At 34.6% G+C, this 13,105-nt stretch overlaps 1 protein-coding gene across 2 annotated transcripts in view; it reads right to left on the bottom strand.

The window, feature by feature from the left end:
- The window catches only part of LOC111054056 (quinone oxidoreductase), a 47,632-nt gene that overhangs the window by 21,976 nt on the left and 12,551 nt on the right, over positions 1-13,105 (bottom strand). For both annotated transcript variants that reach the window (XM_039430841.1, XM_039430842.1), the window contains 3 exons: positions 2,268-2,356; positions 1,789-1,873; positions 139-268 (listed from right to left, as the gene is read on the bottom strand). In XM_039430841.1, coding sequence (XP_039286775.1) covers positions 139-268; positions 1,789-1,873; positions 2,268-2,356 — 304 coding nt within the window. The remainder of the gene's footprint in view (positions 1-138; positions 269-1,788; positions 1,874-2,267; positions 2,357-13,105) is intronic.

The following is a 13,105-nucleotide window of genomic DNA, read 5'->3' as shown; positions in this document are numbered from 1 at the left end:
AGCCTCTACTCGGAATCTATCATTATCTCATCTGTATTAAGTGAGTATTAAGTGACAAGTTAAGTATAAAGTACAAGATGGAAAACCAACAACGAGAGTATTAAGGAATAAGAATAGTTGAAATTTATAGCACCTTACAGCAATTCTTCCCTCAGGTGCAAGTACATGACCATCATCGCCCAGGAACACATGGGCCACATTTTCGAATATCAGATCAAATCCTCGATCTCCAAGTTCTCGTTTAGCAACTAGTAAATGATCGGGCTGCCTGCAAAAATACAAAAATAACTTGTTTCGAGGATATGGAATCTCTACTCTCAACTGAATAATATTTACAGATGCATACCGTACCCGTTTTAATTGTATCTTGAAATTGTGAGCCTAAGAAATGGATTTATCATTGACAACATCTATTCATGAATATCTTGATCTTCATTATCAAATAATTATTCAAAAATATATTTTTTAATGAATTTTTTATGAATTGAAAGAAGGATTAAGATTGTTGAAGAAGTATGGAAGCTAGAGGCAGAATGTGGCACGGAAACACAGATTAGAGTAACGTCAACTTCAGTTGAAGGCTAAGTTGTAAGCAAAATTATTTTGATGTAACTTGAATAAATAAAGTATCTAGTCATGAATGATTGACTTGAAACACATTAAAAAGAAAGTCAGTTATTTAATCATACTTTAATATTATTCAATTAACATTCAACATTATTGTAATTTCGAAGGTAACTGATTTAGGAAACGCAGTTAATCGATTTATTAAAACAAAATAGAATCATTGTTGAAAATTAGTCAGTGAATTTTTGCTTCACATATACAGAGTGGGAGAAAAGACTGAGAACGGCTTAATATCTCATATACAAAGGTAATTTGACGGTGGGTGTGATTGGGGATCCTACTTGAATTGAAAATACTACTTTATTATGACTTAAAAAATCTGGTCCGCTATCATGGATCCGCCATTTTGAATGCAACTTCATGTTTTAAAATAGGAAGGTGGTCATGCGATACATGATTTCGATACGAAATTTCAAGACAAAATGAATGGCGAAAACCGCATATCGATATCTCAAACCGTTTCGAAGATATTAATATTATTAATCTATACTAAAGCAGAAAGGAAAAAGTATGAGAACGGCTTAGTATCTCATAAAAAATGTGATTCCAAGGTGAGTGTGATTGAGGATCCTATTCAAATCAAAAATACTACTTTACTATGACTTTAAAAATCTGGTCCGCTTTCATGGATCCGCCATTTTGAATGCAACTTCATTTTTTAAAATAGGAAAGTGGTCATGCAATACATGATTTCGATACGAAATTTCAAGACCAAATGAATGGCGTAAACCGCACATCGATATCTCAAGCCGTTTGGAAGATATTCACATTATTAATCAATACCATTTATGTATTTTATTTCTGATTTGCATGGTATTGATTAATAATAAGAATATCTTCCAAAAGGTTTAAGATATGTATATGCGGTTTTCGCCAATCATTTTGTCCTGAAATTTCGTATCAAAATCATGTATCGCATGACAACCTTCCTATTTAAAAATAAAGTTTCATTCAAAATGGCGGATACGAGATTGCGGACCAAATTTTTAAAGTCATAGTAAAGTAGTATTTTCAATTTGAGCAGCATTGCCAATCACACTCACCGTCAAATTACATTTGTGTATGAGGTTATTAAGCCGTTCTCGTATTTTTAACCCACCTTGTATAACTTATTAACAAATAATTTCTGACGTTATGATATGAAAAATAAACACAACTCACCTATGGTTTATTGTATAATCGGCACCTAGACTCCTGCATAACTCTAGACCGGCATCTGATCCAGCGGTTGCTGCCACAAATGCACCTAAAAACAAAGTCATGATTGATTATATTATTACAGACATTCACATTAGTTAGAAAAGCAATTTTGACTTTAAAAAATATATTCTTGCAATATAAATATTGGAATTCAGCTGCAGTTTGCAAGTGATTCTCTCACATTCTATTGTACAGATATTTATCAAGCTGTAAAGTTTATAGGATTTGCCCCTTAGTAACTCAGGGGTTATTTAAAACAATATTTTTCCACTATTTTCAGTTATATATTGTAATGTAATTTTTTTTGGAAGAATAAATTTCAATTTTATCATTAGGAGTAAAAATTATATAATTTTGCAAGAGTTCTAATAATCCATCATCAATTTATATAATAGAGAGGATTTGAGTATATTTGTTTAAGGGAAGGAATTGAAAGTTACCATAATGTTTGGCCATCTGAATAGCTGCCGTCCCAACTCCACCACTAGCACCGTGAATCAATACACTTTCATTTTTCTTCATTTTCGCTCTGCAAAAATAAAATGTTTACATGATGAAAAAGCAACAAATAAATCAAACCCAAATGAGCAAATAACTCAAGTTATCAAAGTGTAATAATATTGATGTGATCGAGTAACAGAAAAAGAATATGCTAAAATTGAAATCACTAATCTCAACAAAAATTAACATTAAATTGATTTCAAAAACAAATTCGATAATAGATTACAGTAAATGCAATTCAAATGCAGTAATTTTAATATCATAAACAATTGCATGGCCACCTAGCTCACCGGATTTAACACTGATGGATTTCTTCCTGTGGGGTTTCATTAAACATCAGTCGAGATAAGGATGTTTTCAGTCTAACGTTAAACAGTTGAGCTCCCCTTTTCAAGTTTATTTTCGTGGGTTTTCGTGAAAATTTTAAATCGAGTTTTGGCATATGTGTGAAGTAGTGTGTGAGGTATAACATATTACTGTCTCAGTCCTGGAAGTGAGCGGAGGAGATATATTTTGACACAAATAGTTTTTTGATCAACTGGTTTAATTTTATTGGAATGTCGCCACCTAAAACTCGTGCTACAGCCGGCTCGAAAGATAACAACTCCACAGTACAGTCACCAGCCGGACAGCAGCAGCAGCGTAAGCAGAGCCAGCAGCAGCAACAACTGAATCAACAACAGAGAGCGCTGAGCAGCCGGTCTCACTCGGCATCGTCTTGTTCATCGTTGACTGACAGCGTCCTTCCCGTTGCCATGGAGACTCAGGGTCGTATGCGACAGGCATTGGAGGAACTGTTACTAAGTGATGATTTTCTTGATCGATTTGCGGCGCAACTCGAAGATCGTCTGCGGGAGGGCCTGTGTGCGTCGGTTTGCGCTGCTTTGGGGGGCAGGCTGGAGGCGGCTGAAAAGAAAGTGGACGAGCTCTCACGTGATATCGAATTGCTGAACAACCGAATGATGCAGCTGCAGCGCGGCTTCGATAATCGTTTGGATGGCATCGAACAGTACCAGAGAAGAAATAGCATAAGGATATCTGGTATACCTGAGATCGAGAATGAACAGTTGACGAGAACTACAGTCGTATCCCTGATAAATGAAAAACTTTCACTGAATCTGGTGGACGCTGATATCGACCGGTGTCACCGAGTGGGTCGAGCGCCGCCCGCGTCTAGAGCTGATGGTGCACGGCCGCGACCGCGGCAAGTCATCGTTAAAATGGTCAGCTATCAGTGTCGCGAACTGATCATGAAAAATCGGCGAAGCCTCAAGAACACTGGAATTGCAATACATGAGGATTTAACTAGGATGAGACGTCAGTTTCTTAAGAGAATGGGTGATAGAGTGGGATGGAGGCAGGTCTGGTCTAGTGATGGTCGAGTCTTTTGGAAGCAGGATGGACAGATTCACTCACAAACTTTCGATAATCCTATTTATGAAGAAGGTACTTATTAATGGTAAATAGTAAAGCTTTACTTGAAACAATATATTGGAAAAATATTTTTCATGTATTAACTATTGTTTGAACATTTAAATCTGATTCAGCTGTCTCATGGCATTGATTTTTCTGTTTTTTATTTATTTATTTTTCTATAATTCTCATTGCTATTTTTCATCTCAGTTTTGATTATATCTTCCTGAGTCGAGTAGAATAGTGGAACATTGATTATAATTTCAAATTTACTCTTATTCAGACTTTCTATTCCTCTTCTCAAATTGGTTTGTGTTCTGAATTTGATAGATAATGGATTATGACAATTGTAGGAGAGCTTTTACATTATTGAGACTTGCTATTTCTTATTATTGATTTTCTCATTGAAGTTTATTATTGTTTTAGTTTTTGCTTTTCATAAGCTCTATCATTATCTTTTCAAGTCAAGGTATATGGAGCTTCCTTCCTAACAAGTAGCCTAATGTTTTCTTTATTATTTAAATATTCGATTTCATTTACATTTCAAATTCGTTAATGAATTTATTTTTATTTATATTTATTTCCTCTTAACAAGGAAGATTGTTTTTTTTCATTTTAGCTTTCTTCCTTATCATAATGTAACTTACTGTACTATTCTTTTTCCATTTGATTATTTCCTGCTACTGTTTTCTTGAGGATGACTGATTCTAATGTGTGAAGACGTATATGTAGTTTCATACTAAATTTCGATTACTTGCTCTTTCTGGCACTTCAATTCACATAATATTATCACACAGAAAAGTCTTCCTTATATGCATACACGCTACACTGTAGTCTGTTTGTGCTGATGACTGGATTTCATTAGTTATATCCCCATCAAAGGAATTATCATATTATATTTATTGGGGAGTTCCATCTTGCGTTGGATCTGACTGTGTTTCGAAGGGTTATATTCTACTACGGCTTTCCACACATCGTGGCTTTTCTTCTTATTTTGATATCATAATTTTAAAAAATTTTTTCTTACGTCTTCACTATAAATAACCATAAAAATATTAACACTTTTTCACTAAACTTTCCATATGTCAGCTTTACATGAAGATGATGAACTTGTGGGATATTATAACACTGTTGAAATAGATGATTTTTTTTCCATTGAACCTCTTGAGCGAAATCATTATGAAGGGGGCTTAAATATTTTTCACACGAATATAAGGAGCATTAACAAGAATTTCGATGAATTAGTGCATTATATTGGTAATGTCAGTATTAATTTCAGGTTGTTGCATTGTCGGAGACATGGATTTCGGAGGACTCACAGTTTCATTACAGTTTGCAAGGTTATAATGTAATACAAAAAAAAAAAAAGTAAATTCTCTAAATGTGATGGGATATGTTTGTTCATTGACGAAAACATTAAAACAGAATTAATTGACTTAGTAATCGAAAAAGCAAACTACATCTGCATTTCATGTTTAATAAATAATGTTAAATATATTATAATTTCAATTATCGATCACCATCTCTGAATCTAAACGAATTTATTACAAGCTTAGATACTTGCCTGAATCAAATGAAAGATTTACATAATATAATTATAATAGGTGACATAAATCTCAATATCCTCGCAAATAATCATTTCGCTAACGAATACCTAAGTACACTACACATGAATGGTTTTAAATCTTATATTAACAAACCAACCAGAAGTATCAATGGAGCCGTATCCTGCATTGATCACATTTTTTTCAAAGAAGATAATAAAACTAAAAATGTTGTGACAGGTGTAATTTCAAAAACCAATATAACAGACCATTTCAGTATTTCTTTACATTTGAACGAAGTTAATGATAAGGAAACGAAACACGGTGAGCCATGGACTAGAGTCAAAATAGATTTTGATGGTCTTATGAAGGACTTACAGGGAGAAAACTGGGAAGATATATACAGAGCCGATGATATTGATATTATGGTGAATCTTTTAGTTGACAAATTAAACTCTTTAACACAAAATAGAACAAAAACAATTCGCATGAGTAAAGATAAAAGACCTCTTAAAAATGGATTACACCCGGTTTAGTAAACTGTATACGTGTTAGAGACAAAATGCATAAAATTATTAGAAAGCAACCAAATAATATCCAACTAAATAATAAATATAAGTCATATCGAAATATTCTAAATAATTTGATAAAACAAGCAAAAATCAATTACTTTAACAGAAAATTTGACGAATACAAAAATGATTCCAAGAAAACCTGGGAATGTATAAACGAACTTTTAGATACTAAAAAGAATACCAAAACAATCAATCTGGATGCCGAAGTACTTAATAAATACTTTGCCGATGTAGGAAAAACTTTCGCTGGGAAAATTTCTGATGATATAAATAATATACCTATACCTAAATCCCAAAACAACTCATGTGAGAGAAGTATCTTTCTCCGCCCCACAAACACAATAGAGATACAAAAGATAATTGATAAATTGAAAAACAAAGCAACACCTGGAGCCGATAATTTCTCAGGATCGTATCTAAAACGAATATCAAGTTTTATTACCGAACCCCTGGAATTTATATTCAATAAATGTTTGAGCAATGGATACTTTCCTAGTAAATTTAAAGAAGCAAAAATTATTCCTATACCTAAAACCGGCGATCCAAAAAAACCTGAAAATTACAGACCAATCAGCCTACTAAGTAATTTATCCAAAATTCTAGAAAAGATTCTAAAATTGAGGTTAATGAGTTTTCTTGATAAGGAGAATATAATTAGTGATAACCAATATGGTTTCCAAGCCAAAAAGTCTACTAAAGATGCAGTAATTCACCTTAATAAAATTGTGTGCAACAACTTCAATAAAAATAAAAAAACTTTAGCTGTCTTTATGGACTTATCTAAGGCTTTTGACACTATCCCACACAAATTACTACTAGATAAGCTGAATAAATCTGGAATTAGAGGGTCCGTAAACAATTTATTTGCAAGCTACTTATCAAATAGAAAACAATATCTAACTTTAAATAGCCGAACTGACATTAAATTCACATCCGATTTTGGACTGCCTCAAGGATCAGTTCTATCACCGATTTTATTTCTAATCTATGTTAATGATATGCTCAACCTAAACCTTGGAAATTGTACTACATTGTCATTTGCTGATGATACAACACTCATTTTTAGTGGGAGTAGCTGGGAGGAAACGTTCAGTAACGCGAACAATAATTTAAAAATAGTTCAGAAATGGCTTAAGGATCATGTTCTCACCCTCAATACTGAAAAAAAAATACATAACCTTTTCACCTAATATTACCGGACAACCACCAATAACTATGAATTTGAATATGAATGCAAACTGTATAAACATGGTAAATGAGGGACAGGAGATAAAAACACTGGAAAGAGTACAAACTATGAAATACTTAGGAATAGTAGTTGACCAGCACCTTAAGTGGAACAAACACATAGAATATTTATGCTCGAAGTTAAAGTATTTGATCCATATCTTCTACAAAATAAATAGAATAAGAAATATAGATATCACTAGGAAAATTTATTTCGCATATGCACATTCATTATTCCAATATATTATAGAGGTGTGGGGTGCTGCTTTCGATTCTCATGTAAAAAAGCTTTTTATCTTACAAAAGCACATGATTAGAGCGGCCCTGGGAAGACCTCGAATTTACTCAAGTAGAGAAATTTTCCTAGAATTAAAGGTTCCAACTCTAAGACAGACTTACATTAAAAGTGTAATTCTGTACTTGAATAAACATAACCATTTATTACCACTCACACAACTCCCTACAAAATTCGAGCAAATAACACAAATAGATTTAATATACACTTCACAAAACTCACTATATGCAGACATCAACTTCCGTACTATTGTAATTACTTAATCAACAAAATACCAATAGGCTTTGTTTACAGAAATATAACCAAATCATTACTCTCAGATATACAGATTTGGGTTGATAGGAACATTTTCTTTAGGCTGACTTAGACCTGCAAACTAAGTTTTGTTTCAGTTGGACGACCGTTACCATGTCTCTGATTTTGCTTTTTTGTCATATTCATAATGATCGAATAGCTTGGATCTTCATCATCTCTTTTCTTGCCTTTCTCAGTACCGAGAAATCTTTTGTCACTATTTATTTCCATCTAACAATCTTTCACATCTGCATCTATTGCTGATTTTCCCCCTTTTCATTTTTTCTTCTTTCGTTCGCCTTTTCTTTTAATCTATTAAGCGTTAGCCTACATGAAAAGTTATAGTTTTCTTTCTCTTCAATATCTTTCTTCTCTGGCCTTGCTTACTGATAGGATTTTTCTTTCGTATTATTATTATTATCTTTCATATATATAAATAGATATATTATACGTATTATTATTTTATTTTAGGCTACTTCTTGTACTGTTACTCATTCCCCACACACAGATCCGTCTATGTGGGGAAAATATTCACAAATCTGTTTTTAGATATGTTGTCTATGTATCTTGTGCTTTGTATTGTGAATTGAAAATTGAATATTTGAAATTGAATTAAGGATAAGACATCTAGTTTGTTGGTTTTAAGGGTTCTGTCTGTTTCAGTACAGAAAATTAACTAATTGTTCAAGACGTTGCCAAATGAGGGGGTGTAGTGAGTTACTGAGGGTGTAGTGAATGGTAATTAATTTTGATTCTAGAGTACTGAGTTGTTTCCTAACACGTTGAATATTTTCAATGAGTAACGCTTTACTGGCTTTCTTAAGAATACTATTTTGTTTTGGAATTATTAGTATGATAAGATAGTTTGGTAAAGTTGGGAAGCACATCACTGTCACGACACTTACACACAAAATTCAAATCACACAACAACGTTGTCCTTTTCGACTGGAATTTTTCGAACACTTTACACTGATTGAAAACTATCACCCCGTAGAGATGTAATATGGAAGTTCTTCCACGTGGTCGAAGGGAGTACCTCCTCCCCTCTCCTTCTTCCAGTCGAAGGGAGTACCTCCTCCCCTCTCCTTCTTCCACGTGTTCGGCCTGGCGCTGCTGTGTGAATGGAATTCCCGGAGAAATGTCTGGCTTTTGTGCTGTGTTGAGAATGATTTTCCAAAGGGAAGAGATATTTGTACTGTCATCTCTTTTGTTAAGACTCCCTTGTTTCTCTATTTCTAGGGCCTCTCGTACAATCCTAACCCGAAAATCTTGAATGTTGGCTATTTGTTTTGAATTCTTAAAATTTATTTTGTGACCTGTGTTTTTTTCATGGTGAAAAAACTGAAAAAAATACATCAAATAAAACCAGTCTACAAACCTCTCCAAACTATTTCGAAATTTCTAAAGAAACCTTTCAGAAATTAGAACTAGAAAATCAGGGCGTCTATAGTATTCCCTGCCTGAATTGTGACAAGATGTATGTAGGTCAAACAAATCGAAGAATATCAGCCAGGATAGAGGAACACAAATTGAACATAAAAAACAACCACTCAGACCAATTGTGGGTGCTATTAACTCACCTACCCAGAAACTTGTACGATTCATAGCCAACCTCATTCAACCAGTTATAGAATAATCACAATCATATGTGAAAAACTCCTATGATTTTATCAATCGAATCAAAGACATTACCCTAAATTCGGGGGATATACTAGCAAGTTTAGACATCATTTCCATGTACCCCAACATCCCTGTTGCTGAAGCCCTAATCATCATGAATCAAAATGCACACTTTTCTAAATCAATTATTGACCTGACAAGCCACTGCCTGAAAAATACATATTTCACTCACAATAACCAATACTACAGACAAATTGAAGGAGCCCCCATGGGATCATCCCTCTGTCCAGCCATAGCCAATCTCTTCATGAGTCATTTTGAAGAAGAAGCTCTCACTAGAACAAAACTGAAACCAACCCTTTGGAAGAGCTATGTCGACGATAACTTTATCATTTGGCCTCATGGTGAAGAAGAACTTTTCGAATTCCTCAATCAGCTGAACCAGATACACCCCAAAATACAGTTCACCCTCGAAATAGAAGAAGAAGGTAAACTACTGTTCTTAGACATTCTAATCACGATGAGAAACAAAAATGACAATCTGGAACACTCTGTATACCGAAAACCAACCCATACAAATAGATACCTGAATGCACTATCTCATCATCACCCCGCACACTCCTTCTCTGCAGTCAATAGTCTTATCTTTCGATCTCTTCATCTCATCTCATCTCAGTCTCTTGGAGACTGGTAGAATAGATTATTATATTATCTAGATAGACAAGACATTTTTCGTTCTGAATACCTCTCAAGATATTGTTAAGTACTCTTTGAAATGTAGGTGGGCTGTTTTTTAATCCAAAAGGCTTTCTTAGAAATTCATAGTGACCTGTATCTGTGGAAAAAGCTGTTTTCTCAATACTATCGGGATGCATTTGAATCTGGTGGAAACCACTTGCCAAATCAAGAGTTGTAAAATATTGACATCTTCCTAATTTATCCAGGATTTCAGCAATATTTGGCAATGGGAATCTATCATCAATAGTTTTTGCATTTACTCCTCTAAAATCTATCACAATTCTGTATTTTTGTTTTCCGGATGCATCACGTTTTTTAGGTACAATCCAAATTGGTGAGTTCCAAGCTGAATGACTGGGTCTGATAATTTTTTGATCTAGCATTTCTTGGATTTGTCTATCAACTTCTGCTTTGTAAACAACAGGATATCGATAATTTCTTGAATAAACTGGAATCTCATCGGTTGTTCTGATAAATTTATTATTATATGATGAAATTTATTTCAATTTAATTAAACAGTTGGTAGCTATGGTACTATTGCTGTCTGTTGAGACCAGGACTGGAAGCAGCTCCAAGCACCCAAATAAAAGCCAATTCTTTCGTCTTGACATCTATGGAGGGGGCTGTGGGAGGGAGGGTGGCAACGACTTTGACTTTGAAGCATTGGTCAAAGTTCTTGTTGTGCTCAGAGCCATTGGTAGGGATGGGTAGGGAAGTATTATTTTTAAAGGAAGCCCTGTGATTGTTGATCCGGAGGTTTAGGGCAGTGGTGGTTTCACCTATGTAGAAGGCAGGACAGAAGTTGCAGGAAATGAGTTAGATGCAATTTTTGGAGATGCAATTACTGGATTGATGGATTTGTTGGGTGTAGTTGGTGATAGGACTGGTAAAGGAGATGGAAGAGTCAGTGATAGGACAGGTATTTCAGCGGGGGCGTTTGCAAGTTAGGGTACCAGGTGGAGTTGGGATTTCATCAGAGGTGAGTGATTTGTTTTTACTGAGAATTATCTTGAGGTTGAGAGGTTGCTTATAAATGAGGGTGGGTGGTTGCTGGAAAAGGTGTTTGGTAGAGGGATTGGAGGAGACGACATGGAACAGATCTTTAAGGACAGGTTTGAGGTTTTCAATTCCAGGGAAGTAGGTGGTACAGAGCTTTGGAATTTGTGGGATTTGGGAATTTTTTTGTGGTTGGATTAGTGCCAGTTTTGGAGGAGATTTGTTTCTGTAATAACCTTTCAGGATAGTTACATTTCAGGAGGGATTGGTGGAGTTTTTTGAGGTACTGGTCAAGGTGGTGGGGATCACTGCAAATTGTTTGGCCTCGGATTGAGAGGGAACGTGGGAGGGATCTTTTGATGTGGTAGGGATGGCAACTCTCAAAGTGTAGGAACTGTTGAGTGTGGGTAGATTTGGTGAAAGTATTGGTGGATAAGGTATTGGAGTTGGAAAGGATTACATTGACATCTAGGAAGTTGATGGAGGATTGCATAGGATGGTGCCATCCTGGTGCCCATCGCTGTACCCTGGGTTTGAAGATAATATTCATCTTCAAACCTGAAGGCATTGCTTGTGAGCACCTACCAGTTTGGCAAGGTTTACTATGAAGGAGGTTGAAGGGGTGGAGGGTGTGGGTAGTGAGGAAAGGAAATGCTCAAGGGATTTTAAGCCTTCAGAATGGGGGATGGAAGTGTAGAGGGAGGCTACATCAATGGTAACAAGAAGGAGTTGTTGGTCAGTTGGAAGGGTTGAGTTTCTTAGGATATCTATGAAGTGGAAGGAGTCTCTGATATGAGAGGGTAAGGAGGCAACAATGGGTTGTAGGTGGAAATCAACAAGGGCAGAGATTCGTTCAGTTGGGCTAAAAATAATACTTAAAATAATACTTATACCTTATACTATATACCTTATACCTTAAAAATAATACTCCCCTACCCATCCCTACCCATGGCTCTGAGCACAACAAGAACTTTGACCAATGCTTCAAAGTCAAAGTCCTTGCCACCCTACCTCCCACTGACAGCCCCCTCCATAGATGTCAAAACAAAAGAATTGGCTTTTATTTGGGTGCTTGGAGCTGCTTCCAGTCCTGGTCTCAACAGACAGCAATAGTACCATAGCTACCAACTGTTTAATTGAATTGAAATAAATTTCATCATATAATAATAGATTTCACAGCTATCAAATATATATATATATATATATATATATTGAATGTTCAATAAAAATGAAAAATAAATTCCATTAAAGTTCAATTCTACAATTCCTTTCTCCAATTTTAGTCTAATTCTTTTTTGATTTCTAATTTTAAATCTCCCCTTTCCTATCAATTCATAAGCTACACCTTTCCTTATTCATAACTCACTCAAATCTTAAATATCCCGTTTGTAACCGCCACCTAAATACCCCATAATGTCTCCTTAATCTGTACCCTTTTTCTCTCCATCCAACTGCAGCGCGTAATCTGTGGTTTCTGCTGCTACAATAATTGAGGCTCCGTGCGTACTCTGTGGTCACACAACCGTTGGATTCAAAACTGCAGTCTTCTCGGTTGAGAAAGGAGATACAGTCTCCGAAAATTTCCCCCATTTCTAATGTGAGTTTTTAAGTGTTTTCAATCTATTTATATCGAGACTCCTCTTTTAATTTATATATATATATATATATATATATATATAATTAATTTTTTAAAAAAATATATATTATAATTTTTTTAATAACTTATATATATATATATATATATATATATATATATATATATATTATATATATATATATATATATATAATTATATATATATATATATATATAATTATATACAGGGTGATTCATAATTATGGTAAAATAATTTCATAAGTGATAGTAGAGGTAAAAATAAGAAAAAAGTTCATATAAACATATATCCATAAACGCTTCATTAGCGAGCTATACAGGGTGAAAGATTTCGCCCGGAATTCAATACCTCTGGTGAAATACACCGATGCTGAATTGTTTGGCGACTAGTTTTTGAGAAACTTATGCTAGATTCATATGGAAAAATATCTGAAAAATTGAATAAAACTAGTCTGGAAGCT

The sequence above is a fragment of the Nilaparvata lugens genome, chromosome 6, assembly GCF_014356525.2.
Source record: "Nilaparvata lugens isolate BPH chromosome 6, ASM1435652v1, whole genome shotgun sequence".
Classification (NCBI taxonomy): domain Eukaryota; kingdom Metazoa; phylum Arthropoda; class Insecta; order Hemiptera; family Delphacidae; genus Nilaparvata; species Nilaparvata lugens.
The sequence above is the reverse complement of the archived record's forward strand: the minus strand, read 5'-3'. Positions and strand labels throughout refer to the sequence as shown.